The sequence below is a fragment of the Manduca sexta genome, chromosome 25 (genome assembly GCF_014839805.1).
Source record: "Manduca sexta isolate Smith_Timp_Sample1 chromosome 25, JHU_Msex_v1.0, whole genome shotgun sequence".
Classification (NCBI taxonomy): domain Eukaryota; kingdom Metazoa; phylum Arthropoda; class Insecta; order Lepidoptera; family Sphingidae; genus Manduca; species Manduca sexta.
Genome location: NC_051139.1, coordinates 2506379 through 2533051, shown reverse-complemented (window position 1 = coordinate 2533051; position 26673 = coordinate 2506379). Strand labels below are relative to the sequence as shown.

General features: G+C 34.6%; 1 protein-coding gene across 2 annotated transcripts in view; it reads right to left on the bottom strand.

Moving 5' to 3' along the window:
- Positions 1-20013, bottom strand: part of LOC115440765 (uncharacterized MFS-type transporter C09D4.1) — a 56925-nt gene extending 36912 nt beyond the window's left edge. The window contains exon 1 of one of the 2 annotated variants that reach the window (XM_037442621.1): positions 19395-20013. In XM_037442621.1, the coding sequence (XP_037298518.1) occupies positions 19395-19760 (366 nt within the window). In that variant the 5' untranslated portion in view covers positions 19761-20013. Of the gene's footprint in view, positions 1-1577; positions 2009-19394 lie in introns of those variants that run through there. The other variant, XM_030165216.2, reaches the window with a different exon arrangement.
- Positions 20014-26673: the final 6660 nt, after the last annotated feature.

Here is a 26673-nt window from a genome sequence, read left to right as displayed (position 1 = left end):
TGCTAAACATTTTAGCACCTACTGAGTTATTCGTAAAAATAATTAATGGCGCTGAAATAAACTGCCAAAATTCTTCACAAGGAACCTCTGCTTTATTTTTACGCCATATTTATCACTAATAAATGAGCTATCCAACACTAGAAGAAATGTTCAAATCGAACCACTAATATCTGAGATTAGCGCGTTTGTTACCTCAGAACTTTTTAGTGGGTGAACCGATTTTGACGATTCTTTTTTTTTATCTGAATGCTGGTGCTTCCCATGTGGTTCCATATAATTTTTATTGTTGTTGGACCTTTGACTTCGGAGACACATCAGAAAACTCTTAAAACAATGTTGTCAACTATAATGTCCTCAACGTATACTAATACAAAAACCAAAAGATAAAATATTTTTAACAAAAAATTATACCGCCTTCAAAAACCCTTAAAACCAAAAACAATTTAACATTACCTATACAGTGTTTACCAATTTTGGAGTCGATGATTAATTTACATTGCTAGTTAAGCTAGATAAATACATCAACAAATGTAAAAAAAAACAATGTTTAATTTTTATTAGGCATCGACTCCAAAATTGGTAACCAGTATATAGATATGTTAAATTATTTCCGGTTTATAGTGTTTTTTGAAGGCGGTATAATATTTTGTTGAAAAGTTTTCAACCTTCATGTTTGGAAATTTTAGTGGCCAATACGTTTTTTAAAGACGGTTAATGTAAATAAGTTGATATACTTGGCTTGTTCCCTAGACTTTGTTTTGTAGTGTATTTTATGAATTGTTTATTGATTAATCCCGTTAAATTAGATCCAGCCATTTCAGAATCGAGATAGAACAGGAAAATATTTTAAAACTTGTGTAGGTAATGCATACCTACTCTTTAAATATTTATACAAGTTAAAAAAAAGCCGTTATAGTGAGATCAGAAACCGATATTACTCGTATTATCTGTGTATTATTACCCATAATTATTAAATGGCACTTCTTGAAAAAAATCATTTGGTTTTTACACGACTGCCGAGAGAGGTTAATGATTTTTTTTAGAAAATATGTGTTAAATTCAAATGTTATGATATAAACACAACGCAATTCTGATCTCCATAAAAAATAAGATTGGTACGCAGTTGAAATATTGTGCAAAAACGTTAGCGGCATGTTTTTGTAATAAAAAGGTAAACTGGTTTCCGAAACAAAACAGGACGTAGGCGCCTTCGAAATTGCCGTGAATCGACATCAATTAATATTACTATCGATTACTTTTGACATTTTAAAACATAACATCTACAAATTTAGAGAAGAAATAGGAAGCAAATTCTGGATTTTAAAAAAGGAACATTGATTTATTCATGCACATCGATGTCCTTACGAAAAGAAATAGCGAAACTTTGTATGATGTTCAAAAGAAGAAACTTTCTAAGAACAAATTTTGTCCATACTTTCTAAATTAAACTGAGTTCAGAAATCCTTGAGATACGAGAATGTTTATGGTTAATACAAGTTATTAACAAAATTTCATTTTCAATACATTAGAACCTGCAATACATTTTCCATAATAAACAAAAAAATTAAAATCCTTACCGCCTTGTCCAAAAGCCAGCTCGCCGGGAATATCAGCGGTATGTAAGTGATCATGTAAATCATGGAGGTCCAGTAAACCATTATGCTGGACACCCCATAGTACTTCACGACAGCATCCTGTATGATGCTGTATTGCACCCATTGCATCGAGTTTGATGCCGAATAAAATACGAATATGAACAAAACTAACCACCTAATTGGGTAAACTGTGTACTCAGTTGGCAACTTTTTATTTGGCGATTCCAAAACCCCCCCTTTTTCGGCCACCCCGTCCATAACACTGCCGCATACTTCTAAATTTTTCGTTTCCGTCATTATTGTCGTTTTATGGCACGTTTGGAGTTATTGTCGTGTTTTCGCGCGTGTTTTTTTTTAAAGTCGCGCCGGAGACGATTGCACCGCGCGACTGCCGGCCGTCGACTAACTGCTCAGGTTCCATTTTCAATTTTCCTCGATGCGAGTTGGCAGTTGTTGTCTTGTCCGTTTCCTGTGCACCCTTGTTGTGGCGGTACGTCTATTATTGGATTATTGCTTTGATTGTAGAATGTGAGTGTTTGTCTTTTATTTTGGTTTTAGGCAGGTGTCACAAAAATATTGTAGGCGCCTCCAGCTTAATGTTACAAGGTCTTTCTATTGTATTTATTTTACACGTTGACGTATATTCTATAGACACTAACGTCCATATAAACTATTTGATCAAAATCTGAACTAAAATGACAACCAAAACGTCAATGTTATAACCTATTTATTCACTTGAATAACATATAATTTTATTTATTTGACTAATACTTCTTATTTAAATTCAGGTTTACACTTAGACTCGAGTTCTTATATCATGAACGCCACTCCGTACGCAACCACAAGCTGTCAATATTGACCATACTAAAGTCAGTTTGAATGGATTGCAGTTCAATTCATTTGAACACAGTGAATGTTCGGAACGCGAAATCTAGTACATATATATCGATGATTTCACATTTAAGTATTAATTGAAAATAGGAGATGGAAGAAACTTTTATTATTTTTATCGGCGAATACTTACCTAGTACGATTAGAAACAAATAAAGAAACGTTTTATCTGCAATATACTTAATTATGTTAATCCAATGTTTACCGCGTATTTCTTTGAAATACTTTGTTATCTATCTGTTGTCCTACGATTAAAACATAGTAAATCATATCTTCTTACTAATAATAATGCAAAAGATTGTGAAAATATTTGTATGTTTGTTCGAAGTGAACTTAGAAACCGTTTAATAGATTTAAACTTGGAACACACATACATATATACCAACGGTTGAAAGGCTAATTGACTTAAACGAAATTTTTTTTCAGAAAATAATTTAATTTGGTTAAAAAAACTATGAGGTGACTGCCTCGGTGGCGTAGTTGTACTGCATGCGCGGTACGGCAGCGCTCTGAGATCCTGGGTTCGAATCCCAGGTCGGGCAAAGTGATATTTCGGTTTTTCTGCTCAGTATCAGCCCGGAGTCTGGAATTTGTGCCCGATATGGCGATAGGCTCGCCCCCTATCACATCATGGGACGGAACACACTTGGCGAAAAGTGGGTGCCATGGTTGCGCCTCTGCATACCCCTTCGGGGATAAAATGCGTGATGTTGTGTGTGTGTGTGTGTGGTTAAAAAAAACATAGAAAAGCGTGCTGATTTTAAATATGTATGAAACTTATTGTCGTTTAACTCAATTAGCCGTCAACCGTCGACACCATTTTCTGGATTAAAGCATACTTTTTTTCGAAAAAAATGTCGATTAACTCTATTAGCCTTCAACCGTCGATACCATCTTCTGGATTAAGACATACTTATTTTCGAAAAAAAAAATTACCTAACTCAATTAGCCTTCAACCGTCGATACCATCTTCTGGATGAAGGCATACTTTTTATCCCAGGAAATTGTTCCCGTTCGAAAAATATATGTTTTAAACTGTTATTTTAAATATATGCCGGTGACGTTGTACAGATAGTGCCAAAGATCGGTACCGACATATAAGGACTTTTGTAGCTGGAAAGGTTTTTAACGTGGGCGAATACGAGAACAACACGTAGTGAATCATAATAAATTATGCGACGCGATGCAGCTTATGTTTAGTAAACATTCAATTACTTTGTTTTACACGTCTTTTCACGTGCCGGGTATAGTCTACTAATGTAAGGTGTAAGCCCAAAAGGATAATAGTCACGCTACGGATAGCTTTAATGAATGGACTGGCTCTAGTAGTATATATGCATAAGATAGTATTTTATGATTCCTGAGAGGATTGTGCACTCGTGTGGAAATTTAAAATTAATTTATTACCTATTTTACGAGCATATAAATTAACGGCTCGAAACAACAAAAAAAAAACAAATGTATTTTTTTCTTCTCTGTATCATATACTGTAGTTTATACTAATTTTGAAAAGAGCAGCACTAGAGTTTCTTGCCCGTTCTTCTAGTGAGAACTGCTTTCCGAACTGGTGGTAGAGTTAATATTAACGGAAGCTAAATAATGTATAAAATTTTACGGGTTCAAATAAATCATTTAATTTCATACAATAGTAGACATAAATAGCAACTAATTTATAGATTAATTTGTTAATTCGAAGTGGATTTTTAGAAATGATCTTTATTTACTAGCTACACCCGGCATACGTTGCAATACCACGTAAAGTATAAAGAAATAACGAGTATATGCGTTAAATTAAATATGTTAAAATTATATCAAAGCAGTGTAAAAATGATGTATAGAATTTTTGGGCCAAGACACTCGTCCCTAGATCACCCTACCAAAGTTTCATCACAATCTGATCAATGTTTTTGAAATGCATAAAAGAGAAACATATATTGTCAGTGACAAACATAGTCTTAAGTTTTTTTTGTCTGTTTCGCTTGTTTGTCTGTTATGTTTATGTAACTTGTGTTTGTTGCAAAATAAATTTCTTTTCTTTCTTTCTTCTTCTTCAGTGAGTTTTTATAGAAATTAATTAGACAGGTTGATGTTATTTTTTTATGTTTTCTAAGACATATTATGGAACTGCTGGACATAATAAATCTGAGACTTTTATGGCTAGCGGCAGTCGGCGACAAGTGGACTGATCCAATGAAACCTCGATTATTATTGATATTTTATTGAAAATCGGCACCTTGTTAAGATCCTGTCGGCTCATAGGCAACACCTGGTCAAACCTCTGCGGGCTTTTGAATACCACAGTAACGGTACATAAAAGAAACACATTTATAGGGTAATATTATATTTTTTTGAAACGGAACGTATCTATACTATATTCTTTTTTGCTACTCTTTTTTGCTGACATTAGTTTGTCGGATTAAGTATATTTTTAAGTTAAAATATTAAGACAATTACAATTGCTACCAAATTATGATTATCATATTTAATTACTTCCCGTTGATTATAAAAAATACATTGGTTAGAGACGAAATGATAAGTAGGTATAAATGAAAATTACTTAGTTTATAAAAATCAAACTTTCCAGCATTATAAAATCTAACGTGGTTTATTATGTTAGCACGAAGGGAAAAAGATTACAAAAACAACCCATGGTGTCAAGAGAGTTTTAAGCTAGGCAGAAGAGCTGAACGAATTATTCATCCAAGTTCATAAGATGTTTCGAACGTCTACAGTATAAACCACAGTGATAAGGCAACGCAGGACGTAGATCTACGTAAATTATATAAAATAGATTTCCGTCAATTATAATTAAGTGTCGGAAGATAATTGCTACGATCATTAGCAGAGCTGGTACTATTTCAAATTACTAGCATGGTCATTAAAAATGACTTCGAATTCATAATTCGAATAAACGAATTCGAATTTAAAATTTGAACGGATTTCCGTTACACATTGGACATTCCTAGATCGTAGAACAATAAAAAGGTTCTGCCATGACATAAGTACTACAATATTATTACATGGCACAATATTTATTAACATTAAGGAATTTAAGGAAAAAAATATTTTTATCAAATTGAATCCTATGTTTTATAGCTGTATTTTTTATGTTCAAACATTTGGTAATACATATACATCTAACTATACGAATTAAGTAGAATGGGAAAACGCACATGCCCAAAATATAAATAAACAGAATCATAAGGCTCACCGCACATTGGCGCAGAGTTGAAGCGAATCGCAGTACTGGACCAGTTCAAAGACTTGATTTCGCTCTATTATAATTGCTCTTATATCTGAAGATGCTCTGGAATTTGTTGCAGTTCGGCACTCGCGCGAGTAACGCACGGTGACGCACGAAACTGTCCGATTTAAAAGAATCGAAGACGCGTTCTGCTAGCGTAGACGCGCAATTCCACGATTATTTGCATACTACCAATTTGTACCTTAATAATGAAAAAATAAAGATGAATATGCTACATGCGAAAAACATGATGCTTCGCGACGCTTCGACTGTGCGCCAGTGTGAGCTGAACCTAATTATTAAGATGCCAAAACTTCCCCCAGTTGTCCGGGTTATCGCAACATACTACCACACTATAATACCACAATATAGGGATGATAATATAAATCCTACTTCCTACACAGTAACGTATATATCAATAAATAAGACCAAAAGAACCTTCACATATAAGTTAACTCTATTATGTATCTAATCCCACGGGTATAGATACTCATTTCTTCGCGTAGTCGGGTAAACAATATCCGTTGTTATTAACCATACGAGTATAGCGGAGCTCCGTTTTATATTATCGTCAAGCAGGTTTCAATATGAGATTTTTATTGTTAATATCTTACCAGATTTTGTATTTCGTTTGGAATATAAGTGATACAAATAAATGCTACTTTCTATATGAAAGGAAACGACGCGACGTCGATGCCTTGTGCCTTAGGCTTTACAATATCATAGCTTATTAAATTAGAGGTAACACAAATAGCTATACATATATTTTCAACTTACCCAACCAAAAGTAAACACTATAGGACGATAAATGGGATACAAAAGTCAAGATTCAATTACAGATATAAACTGCTTTAAATGTAGTTCTGAAATACTCAAATATATAATTAATTTTATTGTTGAGTAGAATACGGATATTTGCTGGTTATATTTCAATCCGCTCGTATAGCGATTTCGTACTAGGTTTTAAGACCCGCCATAGTGGCCCATGTAAGTGTGTTGCGTTCCGGGATCAACCTGTGTATATTAAGTTTCAAAAAGACCGGCACAATTGTGTCTACTGGCTAGGGGTAACCATCGCCTATCGATCATATCGATAGCTCCTAAGTAAACAATCGTATCTGAAAAAAGAGAGTTATTCACTTTTTTAACGGTTCTTTATCTAAATACTGTTTACTACAAAACCAATTAAAATAAATTAGTACCTAAATGATAACCTTCATATTATATAGACATGTACTTTGCTTGCCATCGGACGCAGTGAGTTCACTATGCCGTGGCCATTAAAAAATAAAAGACAGATGAAAGTAATAATCAGTCTACTTCTTTGTTCTGTTCACCCTTTATTGACTATTTACTAGATACAGATTTTTTTGAGTTTATTCAGTGAGTATCACTAAGTATTATATATTCTAAAATGTTTAATTACACAAAAAGCTATTTTGTAGAAACTAATATTGTCTAGATTATATGTATTATTCATTTTGAACTAAGTAAGTATAGGTAAATTAGTTTCAACATAGCGCCCACGCAGTTTAAATTTGATAGACTAACAAAGACATAGAGTGATATTGAATTTGAAACTTTAAGTGATAGTTTGATTGTCTATAACTTTATATCCGACATTAGTAGCTGTTATTAATGTACGATAAGGGTCAAAGGTCAGTTCTATTTTTTGTGCCTTTGTGTTAGAAGTTGTTATTTTAAAAGGAAGCTGATCTCTTTTACACTTAAACTACTGTCGGTTTTTTGGGAGAAAGTAATTAAATTAAAATACGGTCTCCGTGTTACAACTTGACTCAGACTCAATACTAACGAAACGACCGGAACAAATGAAAAACGTTAATGTGGTTGTTCGTTTCGGTAAGTCTTGTTGGTCTAAAATGGTGTACTATAGTCAAGACGAACGGCATAAATTCGAAAAATCTCCCAGATTTATTTTGAGATTGTCCCTTCACATTATAAGCATTGAAAATCTGGGAGATTTACTGGTGGCAGGTCTCCCATATGTGTGAGTTCGCCTGGGTAGGTACCACCGCAATGTCTATCTCTGCCGCTAAGCAGCAGTGTAGTTATTGTAGTGTTCCGGTTTGAAGAACATTGTAGCCAGTTTAACTACTGGACATAATAAGACTTAACATATCATGTCTCAGGATGGCGAGCGAAATGGAATACTAACTAATACTTTGAAATAAAGGTGCCGGATGGTTTATCTAATGTTTATGGGCGGTCGTATCGCTTACCATCAGGCGGACGGCAAGCTCGTCTCGTCATTCAAAGCAATAACAAAAAAGAAATAAATTTCATAGGCGGCTATAAAACTCAGGCATCATTGTTCAGCAGTCTACTGTTAAACATTTAAAAAATACTTACATTACGCAATTCGTTTTATACCAAATTGTAACAAAAATAAGGTTTCCATCCGTCATGTTATGTAAAGGAAATTTACATCCCAGGACCCGCCATTAATATTAAGGATTATGCTCGGTCAGCAGTTATACATAACTTAACTTCCAAATTTAAACTTCGATCTTTGGATTATGGTTATTTGGAAATTTTATTGGGTCACGCTTTTGTAAATAATAAATGAATTAGTAATTACTTAAGTAATTATTACGAATATCGCGCTCAAGAGTTACACCTCTGAACACCCCTGAAAAGGGGAAAAGGTGTGATGCTATATATGTATAGCATCACACCTTCATCATATAGTATCAAGTATCAGGAGTTACACCTCTGAGTACCCCTGAAAAGGGTAAAAGGTGTGATGCTATATATGTATAGCATCACACCTTCATCATATAGCATCAAGTATCAGGAGTTACACCTCTGAGTACCCCTGAAAAGGGTAATAGGCGTGATGCTATATATATGTATGTATGTAAGAAGTAGAGTCCACTAAACCCAACGCAAAAACACAGCTAATGTGTTTCGCTCGCAGTACGACTATCGCGCTGAAATGTTACACCTCTGCCTACCCCTGAAAAGGGGAAAAGGTGTGATGCTATATATATGCATGTAAGAAGTAGAGTCAACTAAACCCAACCCAAAAACACAACTGATATGTTTCACACACAGTACGACTAGCGCGCTGAAATGTTACGCCTCTGCCTACCCCTGACACTCGGAAAAGATGTTATGCTATATGTATAAGTATATGAGAAGTACACTCAACCAAACTCAATGCAAAAACATAACTAAAAACGTCATAGGAAAGCAAAATTCGCGATTTCGTTTTCTGGGACCACATAATTATTCTAGTTTTTTTAGGTTTTAAAACCAAACTACTGAAGCGATGTTGAAAAATATTTTATGGGACCAATCTGGAGAGAAATTCTTTCGAATAAAAAAATAATTTTCCAAATCGGTTCATAAATGAGCGAGTTCTGAGGTAACAAACATACAAAAGAAAAAAAATCATTCCCGTCGAATTGATAACCTCCTCCTTTTTTTGAAGTCGGTTAAAAAGTACTTACATTTATACAATTTATACGATGTATTAAATATTGGATCCCACTGCTGGGAACATCTCTCCTTTACTACTGAGAGGGTTTAGGCATTCACCAAGCTGGCCTAATGTGGGTTTGTTACTTACTTTTATTAACTAGAATATTTTAACTAATTTCAATTTAACAACAATCAACAAAGGCTAAATAAACCGTGAACGAACGGCACGAAGGCGGCCGCAGTTCACGAACTGGGACTCCAACCAATCACAACGCAGACTGCCTACTCACTCACTCACACCGAGCGACGAATATGGCCGCGCGCTGATTTGAATCTCATTCTGTTCCGTACAAAGTGTCTCGGTAATTGCCGAGAATCTCGGCGGTTTTTAGCCGAGAACCGAGACAAAATTCTCAGGCTGGTTTTATAGCCGAGAATGCCGAGACCGAGACCGAAACCGAGATCTCGGTCGAGCCTTATAATTTTTTAACGAACATGATGTTTTGAAAATTTGTTATTACATGTGTAGAAGACTACTTAAGTAGGTATTTACTATTATTTAAATAGTGGAGGCGATTCCTGCGCAGTAGTAAGACATAGAGCCATTATTATATAAATACTAGCTATCACGATTCATTCATAATTTATTGCCATTTTTATTTTATTAACTTTAGAAAATATAGCTTTCGCTAATGATCAACTCACGCCATCTATCGGTGTAGTTATGCAACTTAGTAAACAGCGAACCACCACGGAGCACATGAATAATAATTAATTTATACAAATTAAAAAAAGATTAAAACAATCAATAGATTTTTCCGCTACGCAAACGACACGAAAAACAAACAAAACAAAATTGAGTTTTAATTTTAACACCAAAGCGTCCCATTGTCCCTTTTGTGAAAACAAAATGGAGATTAATTACCCAAGTTGCTTTGTACGTAACGACGGCGGCTTTCGGCGCGCCATGTTTGTTTTTGGACAATTCCTGTTTAATCTGGTGGAAAAATATTGAAAGGTAGAGAAAAGTTGGCGGTCAAAATGAAAACCACAAAGTTTTTGAATAATATACATATAGATTTTGCGGCAGTCGGCTGGAACTTTTCGGGGAGTTTTTAAAGTTAAATGACACGCGATAAAAGTGATATTTTGAATTAAGTCAGACTGAACATAATGGGCGAATCTGGGCGTCTTGATTATGAAGTTTACTTTATAGAAATCCTAGAGTATATTGTTACAGCACTACCTTTAGAAAATAACAATTACCTGACGATATTATAGCGACCAGAACTAGCAATTAACTCTCCATATAGAAAAACTACGACATACTATACTAACAGTGTCGAACGTATCCGAGAATCGAAGTGACATTCTTCCATTCTCACATTTTCAAATCCCATCTACTGAGTGAGCTATGACCACCATCAATATCGATTATAAAATTTTTTCAAGCGACATCGTAGTCGTAGCGATATAAGACAGTACAATATTGCTGGAAACTGAATTTGATTATGAACCAACGCATGAAACCTTAGCCAGAATAAAACGGATTGTCGAAACAAAGCTCTAGGTTCTTGTCCGTCGCGCACAATTATTTTTAACAAAAAATATCGTATTCCATAATATTATCGCTTAACATTTGATACTTGAAGAAATACCATTTGTGAGGAAACCTTTGTATATTAGTTTTCTCAATAATCATTTCAGGGGTCAAAATATTAGCCTTCATTAAGTCAGCATTGTAGAAGAAAAGCCTATCAGCCAGTTTTGCATGTTCGTACCCGACAGTGGAACGTTAATATGAAGCTAGTAAATTGTATTATAATTGTAGAAAATAGTTCTACGAAACTACAACTAGAAGCTAAGCTGCGTTTAATATATATCAAAATCCCGATCACTAATGTCCTCAAACCGTATATGAAAGTCAATCTCCTGACTTCTCGTAATATCCTGTCATCTATCAACATGGATAGAATTTATATTAACACATCGTCCTAGAGAATAATATTATGATAATGGAACATCGCTTCTTCCTTCTTGACGTATAATATTTTCACGTTTGATCCTGCAAATATGCACAATGTTAAAAATAAAGATATTTATTCGATTCCTTGATATTTTATTATTGTTATTTGTGAATAAACGCATTTATTCACAAATAACAATAATAAAATATCAAGGATTTATTGATATTTGTGAATAAGGCAACAGCCTCTCTTGAGATAATGTGATTACCACCTACATTAATATAATACCATAAGCATAGTCTTATTAACTAGCATTGTAAAAGTCTTCAAATCTTAACCAATCGTAATCCTAATATCTGTATCATTTAGATTTAATTAAAATTGCGATATTACATAAGGCAAAAATATTTATCATGTCATTCACTAAAGCCTCAAACCCAAAATTCAAATCTGAAACCAGCTTACATCCTTGAACATACTTACATAACATCTTTGAACACAACTGAAAGATGGGACGAGCGAGGCACACTTCCGATGGTATGTAAATCTTGTAATTCAAAGTAAATAAACTGGCTACAATATCCTTTAAACCGGAACATAGCTGGTGGTAGGATATATTTAATATCCGTCCCGATAGCGACCGCCGTACAAACTATTAAAACTCGCAATATTGGCTCACGTAGTGTGTTGCGTTCAGGATCAGCCCGTGTATATTCGGTTTCAATAGGCCGGCATAATTGTGTCGACTACCGTGAGTAATCATCTAACATCAGTAAACATTCTATTGGACCCCACTCCTTACCTGCAGGTGCAATGGAGTCACTTTGCCGTGCATATATATAAAAAACTTAATAGACTGTTCTTGCTCTTTCGTAGCAGTAAATAGACACTGGCGAACTTCAAGTACGTACCTTCCCAAAGCGATTGCCGCATATAGGAATTCTACCAGCTAGCAAAACCTATACATTCCAGTATGGCCCGCTGCTTGTAATCTAAATAAGTACCTTCCTAACCCGATTGCCACATATAATAATTCTAGCATCTAGCCAACCCTATACATTCTCGCATAGACCTCTGCTGGTCATTCAAAGCCCACCAATCAAGTCAATCGTCGTGAACTTTGCAACATTACTGTCTGAAAGGATGTAGCGCACCGGCCATTAATCTTTACGGATCATTTAGCACAGTTTAAACGAAATCGTTGTTAGATATGGCCGTGCCATTGTATTGAAAAACTTTGTGATGTATCGCATCACGTAGAAAGCACTAGATTTATGGGTTTTCGTTGTTTATTTGTTTATTTTACCAATAATCTTAAACCTAATTTCTTTGTCGAGCAATTCATTTATCAAAACAATCGATATATTATATGTACTAGATCTGGCGTTCCCATCACTCACTGCGTTCAACTGAAGTGTACTGCAATCCGATTTTAGTTGGCATTTTAGTTATACTCTATTGAAAGCGCTTTAGCACTGCATGTTTAAAGTTTGGTTAGAAGACGATTGATGTTTTAGCGCTGCAGCGAACTTTAGTTCTTACTTCAAATTTGAACAAATAGTTGATATGAACGATCGTGTCTATAGAATATACGTCAATGATCAAAAGTAAATAAATGCAATTTAGATAATTTTAAGTTGTTTACAGATGTACAACATCTATTTTATTATTCATTATCTGCAAAACTTTATCGTATTTTTATCTTTTATGTTCATTTCGTTTTTTTTTTAAAATCGATTGTCGTAGGCCTAAGTCCTTAGCAATAGTAAATTCTTATCAAGAATATCTCTCAAGCCTGAAGATCAATGTCAAATTATTATAAGTAAACGCACATACTCTTCAATACAGCGTATCGATAATAAACCAGACGTTAAACAGTCGATAAGAGTAACAAAATTTATTTCTCCGTCTCGAGATTGCGCTGTTACAATGCGAATACGTAATATTTTTTTTATAGTTCTTTTATCGGCACTAGAAACATTATATACGGCCTAACCAATGATAAGATAATATATGATAGAAATTATTAAACGTAATCCCACTTTTTTCTGCATCAAGAATTTGTATTATATCAAAATTAAGGAATGTACTTAGAAAGCTCATTGAGCGCAGGGTTATTACAAAAGATTTCAGGATTTTTAAATTATGAGAAAGTGCTGTGTATTATTATTTCTAAACCAATTTAGTTTATGTTGCCTCCGATCCCGTTAGCCTTACTTAAAGTTGTTGTTATCGACCTATTTATATTAACTACATGTTTGATTTACATTATACTTTCAGCATCGCTTTCTTAAAATACTCCCCCAAGATAAAATTCCCACTGTCAGCTTTCTTGGACAAGAAGGACCTTCTATGTCAATCCAAGACATTATCTATGCCCCAAATTTATTCAAAATCCGTCCAGGTGTTGCCGTACTTCTAACAAACATCCAAATATTTTCACAAATTTACCCATTTATATATTATTTATATTTTTAACCGACTTCAAAAAAAAGGAGGAGGTTATCAATTCGACGTGAATTTTTTTTTTTTTTTTTTGTTACTTCAGAACTCGCCCATTTATTAACCGATTTGGAAAATTCTTTTTTTATTCGAAAGAATTTCTCTCCAGATTGGTCCCATAAAATTTTTTTCAACATCGCTTCGGTAGTTTGGTTTTAAAATAAAAAAAACTATAATAATTATGTCGTCCAAGAAAACGAAATCGCGAATTTAGTTTTCCTGTGACGTATTTAGTTATGTTTTTGCATTGAGTTTGGTTGACTGTACTTCTCACATACTTATACATATAACATAACACCTTTTCCCCGTGTCATGGGTAGGCAGAGGCGTAACATTTCATTGCGATAGTCGTACTGCGTGCGAAACACATTAGTTGTGTTTTTGTGTTGGGTTTAGTTGACTCTACTTCTTACATACATACATACATATATATATAGCATCACACCTTTTCCCATTTTCAGTGGTACTCAGAGGTGTAACTCCTCAGCGCGATAGTCGTATCGTGAGCGAAACACAACTATGCCATTGAGACGGTCTATTTTTTACTAACACAAAAAAGCAAAAAGTAAAAATAATTTTAACAAAATATTAAACCGCCTTCAAAAACCACTCAAAACCAAAAAATAATTTCATATAACAAGTATATATTGGATACCAATTTTGGAGTCGGTGCCTAATTAAAATTGCTAGTTAAGCTAGATAAATACATTAACGAATATACGAAAACAATGTGTTACCAGCGTACAAAGTCAGCAAATCAGATCGTCACCGGAGATAAACACACCGCCGCAGCACATCAAATGGAAGCTATTAAGGAAATATTTAAATTTGTGAACTGTACACTACCCAAATACTTCCCCTGTTACATATGGCTGGTCAAATATGGGTGTATTACACTCCCTGCCTCGAAAAAAGAGGAAATAAAAAGATGAAACACCATACATGTGCTTGGTATTGCACCTTTCACTGTGTATGTTTGTTAGTAGTACACGCAAACCTACACTCCTTTTAATTGATTTGAAAGAAATTTAGCTCATAGATGGACTATGCAACAAATATAGCTAATTAGCAATTTTAATTAGGCACCGACTCCAAAATTGTATCCAATATATACTTGTTATGTGAAATTATTTTTTGGTTTTGAGTGGTTTTTGAAGACAACTTCAACACAATATTATCAGCTATTCTTACAATAAGAGAGGTTAGAAATAATAATAATAATAGCAGGCAGATGTTCTTTTGTTCCCTAATGGTCCCTTGGGTATTTGGGTATTAATGAGAGTACAAAAAAAAAGTATTATGAACCTTATAAACACACGTTCTGATGACGTTGCAATGGACATTGCTTAACATTGAATTTCTTAACATTATCGCTTATAACTTTTTTATTTATAGTTCTACGACAAAAGTTACTAGACCAAAGTTGTAGAGAATTTAATTTGCAACAAAAAATATTTATACATTTTTTTTGTCAGATAAATAGTTTAAGAGATACATCGTAAAAACCATTTCAACCCCTATTTTCAAGATGGTGGCCGTGGGACAAGGGTGGCGACCCCACAAACTTGGTTTTAGCTTTAGACTGACCCCCCCTACACTTTAAAAAAATAAAATTGCGTCCTCTAAAAAACGCAACCCCAAATGTAACTTTTCAATGGACTAATTGTAGCTCAATTGAAAATGACTGCGCTAAATATAACAACAGAATCAATCCGTAATCGAGTGTTGATAAACAGATTAGTTACCGGTCATTGTTAACTTGTTTACTCACCCACGGTCACTCACGCGCGCAATGTCAAGGCCATGACCTTGAACTTCCGTTATACGAGGAAGAACGGAAAAAATACACCACACGCACCTTAGATACATCTAATTGGCTTATTTTTTATGAATCAAGTTTTATACCAGCCCCATTTTTAGAGGCACGGTAAAGTGACCCCACTGCACCTGATGGCAAGCGGAGTAAGGGTCTAAAGAGAATGTCGATTGATGAAAGAATTCTATCCCTCCCCAGTCGATACAATTATGCCGGCTTATTTGATCCGCATATACATAGGCAGATCCCGCGATACGCTTACGTAAATCACAATGGCGGATTTTAACACCTTAGAACGGTGGTCGCAAACGGAGTACTATCAGCATTATATATGTTAACGTAGAATATCAATTTATTAATAACATGGATATTCATTTCCCTCTACATTCTTTACCCCATCCATGACTTCGAAGCAAGTACTCAAAGAACGAGTTACTTTGCCGAATATTTTCCATGAGCATCTGATTCCAGGTTATGCTATCCAGACGGGTACAAAACATAAAGGCCTCGGCCCGAGCTCTTGGTTAAAATCACTCAAAAGGTTACGTTGTAAGTAACAACAAGTTATTAGTGATTATAATTTAAACTTAAGTTATTTATATAGCTATAGAAATGCTCCTAAATGTTCGAACGATTGTCGTGATGAAACGTTATTTTTCCTCCGCTTTATATTTAAATTTTAATATTTCTTATTGCTCCTTCAACAATGAAGTTTTTATGTTAATCCTATTTATTTCCATCTATTTTGTAAAACGCTATTGTGACGTTTTTTTTTTCTTTATTTACTACTTCACAACCTTCGTGTTAATTTTTTATTTGGTTAAATATTCGTTTTTAGGTTGAAATGATTATTATGCATAATAAGCATTTAATCATATTATTCACAGGCATTGTTATTTTATTTACAACTAGCTTCCGCCTGCAGCTTTGCCCGCGTTGATTTCGGACTTCAAAAATGGAGGAGGTGCTCAATAGGGGACCGGCCTATGCTTGATTTTGTCCATTATTCTATATATAATGGTTAATAATATGAAAAAGAAGTACTCCTGCGAAAACTGCGTAAAAATTGGTTAAAAAATGAGCGAGTAAGTAATTCATATTTAAAATATTGTAATGTGCAGAAGTGGGCGCGATGTGGGGATATCGCTACATCTCTTTCTTTCGCACGCGTCGTAATTCCCGATGACGTCACATGTGGATATTTCGTCTCTTTTCTGTTTCTTGTTAATTACCCCTTCCACCGAAATTCATAGACTTATAACTTGTTGCTTTTTTACCGGATTTTAAAAATTCCTTCTGTGTTATAATTTTTATTATGTAAATATTTGATAAAAGTAAAGAACAAAAATGAGTCCAGTACCCTATTTGTCGGGATGTTTTTTTAATGTATGGTGATATGCAGGTGGTCCGATTGTCCGGTCAGGGTCTGATGATGGGATCCTGGTGAAATCGAAGGAAGCATATAGCATGATTCAGTATTCACGCGTGATGGCTTATTATTAGCGTATTTCATGTATAACTTTGGTGTTTCTATACCGATTTCTATGATTCTTTTTTATGGAATCTTTAATAATGTTAACTTTTTAATTAGGCATTACTGAGAGTGTTATAAACGTAAGAGTAGACAAATATAATGAGAAAGCTTCGAACTGCTAAGCTATCGGGAGTTACACGTGTTATTGTGAGTCAACCATAAAAGATAGACATATGCTGTCGTGGGATATTTTTTACATAATTTTAAAGAGAACATTTCCGTCATACATAATTTCTGTGTAGCTTTAACCATTAAGGTTGCACACGCGGCGGAAGTTTAAAATATGGAGTACCTTCTCCGGTTTTGCCAACATTTCCCTTCACTGCTCTGCTTCTATTAATTGTAGCGTGATGAAAAGTATACTATAACCAGCACAGGAGTATGACAAATAATTGTACCAAGTTTCGTTAAAATCCGTCGAGTAGTTTTTGTTTCTATAACGGTTATACAGACAGACAGACAGACAAAAATTTTACTAATTGCATTTTTGGCATCAGTATCGATCCCTAATCACCCCCTGATAGTTATTTTGGAAATATATTTCATGTACAGAATTGACCTCTCTACAGATTTATTATAAGTATAGATTAACCGCGACGTAAAAAGTACAATTAATATAATTAACTAACCATAATTGTTTTGCACAAAATCTTTAGTGCAAATCTCCACACGGATTTCTAAAACAAGTGGGATAAAATATTTCCTCTTATTGATTTAGTGGTTTGAGGCTTGATGAGGTCACAATATTTTTTATTTTCGATTTTAAAAAGCATTTGAATTATATATGATTGGTATTCGTGATCCATACTATAGAGTATAGGTTCGGTACCCATCACATCTTGGGACGGAAATAACATTGATAAACCATAAGTCACTCTAGTTACAAAACTGCCTACCTCTTCAAAGATACTGGCTTGAATTTACTTTACCTTACAAATCTTACAGAGTACCTAAGTTAAAAATATTCAAAACTTGTTGCATTAAGATCATTAAAATACGCTGTCTTTGAAACCTTGAATCGTAACTTTGTGGAGTAGGCCAAACTAAATCCGTCTTGAGAACCACTAGAGTCTAAAACAAACTAAAGAGTCTTTGCTCGGTAACTCTGATCAGGCGCAATGTAGTAGTAGATTTTAGCAGAGTAATCATATAGTTTGCGTGCCTAGTTAACTAGTATCTAGTGGTAAATTTGAAAAACAAATGATGCGACGAACTTACTGCTTGACTGGTGTTTAAAAATATTTAAAAGAGGTTGACACCATTTCAATATTTTTTTAAATTAATAATTAAAAAAAAACAATTAAAACCCAACTACCATAAAAAAACGACATGAGTAAACATTTCTACCTATCATTACCCTTCGAACTGAAATTGTATGAGTTTAACAATTTTGATTTAAAAATATATCCCTTCGGCACTTGGTATTGTACTTTGTGAGAAAAATACAGTTTCACTTATATCTAAGTGTCAATATCCCGCTACTTCGCTTGATAATAAAAAGACATGTGCAAAGGTGATAAAACTGCTACTTATAATACAAGAATACTGCTAACTGTACAATATCATCAGATGATTTACTAATAGTGTGCTGGTGACAATTGATCAATTGTACTGACGCGACAATTGAACAGATCGACACCACTGTTCCGAGTCATGATCCATTGTCTCTTGAATGTGACAAAACTCCAGCACTCAATATTGGAGTCTTTTTATTACTTGTTTTATAACTCAAACTATTATAAGAATTGATCAGATTAGCATGATTTGACAACAAAGCCGCAAAGATGGACCGACATCATTCGGACGGCTGAAAGGGACTAGATGCGGAGAGCCCAAGACCGCACTAGTTGGAACGTGGAAGACGCCTTTACTCAGCATTGGGTATATGAAGGCTGAAGAAGAAAAAGAAGACACCAAAGAACAAATGTTTTACATAACCCCTCGGTTCTTTTTATATGGTTTACATTAACTATACAAGATTTTAGACATGAAAATATAATTGGAGTTCTTTATGGGAAAATATTAATCCCAGCACCAGGAGATGCCTACACCAATTCCTCCAACTCGTTAAACCAGAACTAAATGTGATTGAAAGACTGGATACTACGAAGTCTGCGGAAGTCGATTCTCATCGAGTTTTCACACAGGCAGGTAAAAATAAGATATTTCAAAATTTATGTTACAGTCGTCAATTTTACTATTGGTTTTTTAATTTTTATTTGATCTAATGCCTATATTTAATGGATTATTTCTGTCTGTGTTCCAATATCCTTAAACCTCAGATCACCCCCTTAGTTTAACTGAGATTTCTCCTGTATATTATATTATGTACTTATAAGTACAACAAATCTTTATAAAACGTTGAAAATTACAAATATGAAAGATAATAAATGTCACTCACCGTTTTATTCAACAGCCAGCTCGCGGGGAATATTAAAGGCACGTACGTTATCATGTACATCATCGAGGTCCATGACACAACTGTCCCGTCTACTCCGTAGTACTTCATCACTATGTCCTGTATTATCGCGTACTGCGTCCACTGCAGCGAGTTCGATGCAGAGTACAACACAAATAGAGTCAGTATTAACCATCTACTCTTGTACACTATGTATGGAGCCTTGCTAGAGTCCATTGTGAGGCCGTCCATAACACTGCCAGATATAGAACCTCTTCTCGACGCGTCGTCTGTTACTAACAACTTAGAACTGACTGGTTCAGACGGATTGCACAGTCCGTTTAATTTCACCTCTTTGTTAAGAGACATTTTTAGTCTGGTAACACAAATGATCACTTAATTTAAAGATTTATAAACTACACAAAATAAGACACTTGTTTCATCGTTTTCGTAGTTGTAATGGTCCCTATCAAGGCGTCTTCGGCCTGTCGCCAGCTAATCCCTTATAAGATCATTTGATATTTTATCTCTTTTTACGCACTCGACGCACTAGATATTATTGGTCCAATAATTGTTCAAATTCTTAGTATTATATTTGGATATGAACACGTTCAACAAGAGTCGCGTAAAGGCCTGAAATAAAATTGACGTAAAGCTCATATCAGAAGTTTGATTATGAATAAAAATGTATAAAAAAAATTACACATTTTTAAATATCAATAAGTGCACTCATGTTGTAAAGGAAGTCTGATAGGCCTTAAATAAAAGTGGGATATATTTTAAATAATTTAAAAAATATATGAACAATAATGCATTTTGAGATTACCAATGAGCGCAAAGGAAGTCAGATGGTTGTAAACCAAAGTAAAATACCCACCCCACCGACACAAAAATAATTAACTCAGAATTTGGTTTTAATTGTTATTTTTTTTTTATTTCCGTAGCATAGGTAGCACAGAAACTTTTATATACCTTTAATGCTCCGAGTCAATCAGTTCTCGCTACAATTACAAAGACAGTGAATGAAGGTTCGTTGACCTTTTAGAATTTATATTCTTTGATACTCAGGGTTATTAAATCTTGCATATTATAGTATTTATTCTATCCCAGAATTATTCGGAAATTAGTCGGAAATTATCTCCGATTAAGGCTGCAGCCTTTACGGTCATAGACGGACCTACGTATTGATCGTCAGAAAAGTATATATACGATATCTAACTACATTTTACAATTATATTTTTTATTTTAGTTCGAGCTGTTGTCGGTTCAATCAATGCAGAATGAGCTCACAGTGCCTTAAAGTCTAACAATCGCGTAAACATAAGGTACCATTATACTATGTACAAAATTGAAAAAAAGCAAGATTGAATATTTAAAACATTACCCTCATTATTTCATACGGCCGTTTAACTCCATTTTGCTCACTTACACGTTCCGCTAAAAAATGATTCACTGATAACGATCGGGTCTTTTATGAAACAGATAGTATAGTTTCCTATCACTTCTGTAAAGGATTTGAAGTGTCATGTAGATTCCGGAAAATCATCACTATGAAACATATTTTGATAAAGTCACTGTAATCATTATTTGACATAATATTTTCAATTTATTTATGTAAGTACTTATCGTATTAAAAATAAACCGGTCCCAACACTTTAATCGTAGTATTGATTTCTCAGAAACTGCTAACGTTACTGCATCGTTAACCACCGATAGAACAGCATAAATAAATGACCACTTCTCCGAAGACATTCAACAAGCATTAGAAATAACATTTCATTCAAACTTTATACATTTTAAATTACGATCAACAGACGTGTACGAATAATAAAACTAAAGCGACGTCACATTGTTCCAGTCGCAATACCACAACTGCATACCGTACACTAATGGTACACCTACCTATTACCTGACCATATGGAAATACACTCAGAGATAATGAGTAACAATTAAAACTCCGATCGATCCACCTCGGCCGGTTAGCATTGTGATAAGAGACCACGACATTGAAAATTGCAATCAACGTAAACAAACAGCAGCGTATATTTAGTACATGAAGGTGATAATGATGAAGAATTTGAACATTTACTGGTGGTAGGTCTCTCATATGTGAGAGACCGCCTGGGTAGGTACCAACGCAATGCTTATTTCTGCCGCCAAGCAGCAAGATGTAGTCGTTGTTGTGTTTCAGTGTGAAGAACATTGTAGCCCGTGTAACTACTGGACATAAAAGACTTAACATCTTATGTCTCAGGATGGCGAGCGCAGTGGAATACCAAACAATACTTTGTAATTCAAAGTGTTCCTATCAAAAGCGGCTTACATCCTGCTACCTACATAAAGTCGTCTGGCCACCTTGCAAGTCGACATCCGACGCTGCACCAAAGAAACTATAGTTTTAAGAAACCATAAACTAAAGAAGACATCCTTGTCACCTGTATACATTACTTCTGCCCCTGTTCACATAATTTACCAAACAGGAACCTCACGAAATGCGAAACACTTTACAGAGTTCCGATGAAAGGGGTATCTTTCCACTCGATTTGCCGCTAAGGTCTACACAATTTAATCTTTTACGTTGGCTGCCTTTATTTATATTGATTATTCCTGAAAGGGAATCTCTGTGCGACGAAGGTTACAGTCTCTTATTATTAACCTCTTTCATTATTTACTTATCAATTATCTTATCTTTTTGCTGTAAAACCTTTGTGAGGATTTATGAAACAAATAGATAAGCTCATTAAAAAAAAAAAGGATTTTAACGTACTTTATTATGCTCAGAGGCTGGAAATAAGTGTGTAGCGCTTGCCTGGTGTATTTCTTCATTGTGTACATTACTTTACAAAAAGAAACCCACGTCGACATTAACAGTGTAAATGTGATGAATTTGAAATCACGGGCAGTGACGTCATTATGACGTATTACAAGTAACGTGAAGTGGGTTGGCAGACGGTTGAATTATTCATTGCATAGTTTATCAGACGCGGTTTTGGCGAATGAATAAATAAAGTACACTGATACCTCTATTGTGGTACCAATTATGAAGAACCAAATTTGAGAACTAAATATAAATTAATGATTCATCTTGAACGAAGTCTATAGTAGCAAAGAATACTATTACAACATGACACTAGGCAACGATAAGAAACTATTGGCATGGCAGGATTTAAGCCTGGTAATCATTATTTAAATTAATTTTCCATATTGATTAATAATAATAATATCAGCCCTGTATTATATACTTGCCCACTGCTGAGCACGGGCCTCCTCTACTACTGAGAGGGATTAGGCCTTAGTCCACCACGCTGGCCTAGTGCGGATTGGTAGACTTCACACACCTTCGAAACTCCTATAGAGAACCTCTCAGATGTGCAGGTTTCCTCACGATTTTTTCCTTCACCGTTAAAGCGAACCATAAATTCACAAAGAATACACACATGATTTTTTAGAAAAGTCAGAGGTGTGTGCCCTTGGGATTTGAACCTGCGGACATTCGTCTCGGCAGTCCGTTCCACACCCAACTAGGCTATCGCCGCTTCCATATTGATTACAAGGCTTATAACCCGCCATAGTGGCCCACGTTACTGTTATCCGATTTCAAACAGGCCGGCATAATTGTGTCGACTGGCGAGTGGTAATTATCTGTTGTCAGTCGACACTCTGTTATACTCCACTCCAATTACCATCAGATGAAGTCGGTTCACTTTGCCGTGCATCTATAAAAAAAACTATAAAAGTAAATTGTACACGACTCATTTATAATTAGCCATGTTTAGATACTTAACGAAGAGCTAAAACAATTTTAATGAAACTTCTAAAACAAAAGGCATGTAGACAATAAAATTTTAATAGTAGACCTTGACAAAGAACTATACCTGCTTTGGAAACGTGTTCGCATAGCATTATACTATTAAATATTATAGTATACCCTAGAAGACAGCACCGTGTACCATTATATGGCCTGCACTCCTCCACAGTAGAGGCTTGAGTCGTACCCAAGGTATAATGTCTCATAAACGAGGCACCCTTTGTTGCCTTCATTTATTCTATTCCAATCTCGCTATGCCATTGCACCAGAAAATTGGTTATGAATATTTAAATTCAATTCCTCGCATTCGAAGTAAATTCAAACGAGTTTGACGAATTTATAAATATTTTTTGACAAATCCATTTGGTATTGGAATTTAGGCATAATGCATGATTTAAACTATTTTAAACCGAAAACATGCGAGAATTGTAGTTTTTATTCTTAACTCCAAAATCATCAAGCATAGATTCTTAGTTGATTCGGTTTAGTAATTAATTCCGTACATCAAAGATTAAAACGGATCAAACTCTTCATAAACATATTATGTACTAATTTATTAGCAGTGACATGCGAATTTTCTTTCTATTGCTCGATGTTTTTAACTGCCTATGATTCTTCTTCTTCTACTTTTTCCAGCGGTACTATCACTATTATTCATTTTCGGCTCTATATTATTTTTGGAATTAGGTGACAATGAATGTAAATATGATGAAAACATAGTAAAAATACTTTAGCCGCCATAGTAACAGCAAAGTAAATCGAAAGACCCTAAATCTAGATCATTGACTCCACGTCAATTGACTGCGTAATTTAACCATGATGCCTGTCAAACATAACACCACTAAAGAAATTCAATTGCCGCTCAGAATTGCCGGTTATTTATGTTGACATCTCAATCTATTGTTCGGCATATTTTGTCAATCTGTTTCAACATTTGGTAACTTTTCCCGATTGCATAGCATCACGCTTATTTCCCATTTAAGGGTAAGCAGGTAATAACGCATCCATATCTCAGTTCAAGCTTGGTCCCATATGAGGAGCAAGCATATTACTATTAACAAAAAAGAAACTCGATTATATTTTTATCAATTAAAAAATTGCTACTGAATGTACAGCCGATGTTACATGAAACCGTTTGGATTTCGCTTTCGGTTCATTTAGTTCACGTTTACGTCACGTGATTTTTTTAAATGAAAACCAAAGACTTCGACGAGCCTTTGGCGCGCTTACAAAATTTAAAAAATATTTTCTTGTGGTGTGGTATTCATTGGATACTTTATCAAAGACGTTCTAGACTTCTCATTATTTTCTTCTAACGACTAAAAATAATTTCCTCTTTAAGAAGTTCGACAAACCTGTGAACCCTGAGCAGTGTTAGTACAAATTGCGCGGGAACAATATTATGTCATCACATCCACCCACAGTTGGTTTAAATTAACTAAGGAAGTTTTCCATTCAAATACTAAATGTTGGCTAGTAGCAAAGGTAATCAAAAAATGTCGGTTTACTTCATCTCACATCACCAGAATTACTGTACTGGTGTCAATACAATTTACATGAAAGTTTTGAAAAAAAAATTGATTCAAAATCTTTTTCGTGATGTTTAAACCACGATGATGAGCTAAATAATACAAATAAAATTTCAACAAAAGTCGCTAGCAGATTATAGGCTTATAAAAACATAGCACTGCATTGTTTATAGATATTAATGGCTAAATGAAAACAATACATTATAATACCTGGCTAACAAAAGCTATTTTTCACAGGTGAATTTTCCCGAGGTACTCACGACACGGTATTTGAACGATATTAAATGGTTATACTCTTTATTACGAAATTAAAACAGTAAATAATATTTTGTGTCTATGAATCAATTTTATAATATCTAGACTTTAATAGATAAATGAATGTGAACAATAATTATTTCGGAAGTTAATGAAAATTGACCTTGGAATTTGGAAATGAACCTTAGGGCCTTAATGTTCACAGCTGGTTATAATTCAATAATATGTACCTACACTAAATATTTAGATTAATATTTATTTTTTATTTGACTTTATCCCACATCAAATTTAAAATTTAGGGTAGATAAGGTAATAAATTTTAAAATGTGTAAATATTCATGTAAATAAAAAAAAACGTTAATTTATTACGAAGGCAGAATAATCACAATTTCAAAACCCACGGACATGCACCGCAGCTCAGCTGACTTTTCTAACAGTTATGTGAGTATATACTTTGCTATGTACCGCCTTCTGTAACAGCAAAGAAAATTTCGTGAGGAATCCTAAGATGTTTTTATTACATAGATACGTTGTCCGAGCTCAATACTGGCAAGACGAAAGTAAGGTAACTGCCCGACATTCACTTAGTCAACCTCCAACCACTGTCGCGGCTAGTTGGCTTACTAACTTCTTGTATTTTTATAAATAAAATGCCTTCCTGTGTTTTTAGACGATGTAAAAATTATACTCCAACTGTGAATGAAAAAACGTTTCATTTCATACGTTAGTAATAAGTATACACTATTTAACTTATTTTTTAAACTAATAAATGCATTTCATTCGACTGTCATGGCGACGGGGCGGCCGACGCTCGGGCCCATTCGGAACCACTCGGGCTCGCTCGGGCCGTATCGATGCGAGCCGCTAGGGCTGTGACTATAGTAAATACTCCGCTGTTTTTATGTGCAATTTTGTTAGGGTATAACGCGTCTATTTGTAAAATGTCATTGGAGGAATCGTGCTTATTTACCTGGGAAGTGACCATAAAAATTACGAAGGTATTTGAAGTCTGGCAACGCATTCTAGGCCAGCGTGGTGGACTTAGGCCTCAACCCTCTCAGCTGAAGAGGTGCCCCGTCCCCAGCAGTGGGACGGTATTATAATACAAGGCCGATATATTATTATTTATTATATTAATTTATTACAGTCTAACCTACGTCTTTAGTGACCTGTACCTATCTAAAATCAATATAAAATTATAAGTAGGTATTCCTAACCGTATACATAAATACCAATAATATATAATTCCTAGGTGACACATGACTGCACTTATTGATTCAAAATAATACTCTCAGTTTTAACAGATAGAATACTAATAAGTATACAAGAATAGCAAAAAACCTGCTACAGGTTATAAAAATATTATGGTTTTGACTGTACCAGCGGTATGAGATTGGCAATAACCTCAAAACACAACACCTGTTCACAAATTAACACAGTTTTATCACACAATGTTGTAATTCAAAACAGTCTTCATTTGCAATTATAACTATTTTTAAGTGTTAATTGTATTAAAATTCAATATTTCACTAATAACACTACTTCGCAGTCGGCACAACGCGTATACTGCCAGAATGTATAAATCGCGCACTTTTTAACAAGCCTTAATTCTGATGCGATGGTCCGAGCACACACAGCCAATAGCGCGGTACACAACTACGTAGTAAGAACACTCAATAAAAATACACAA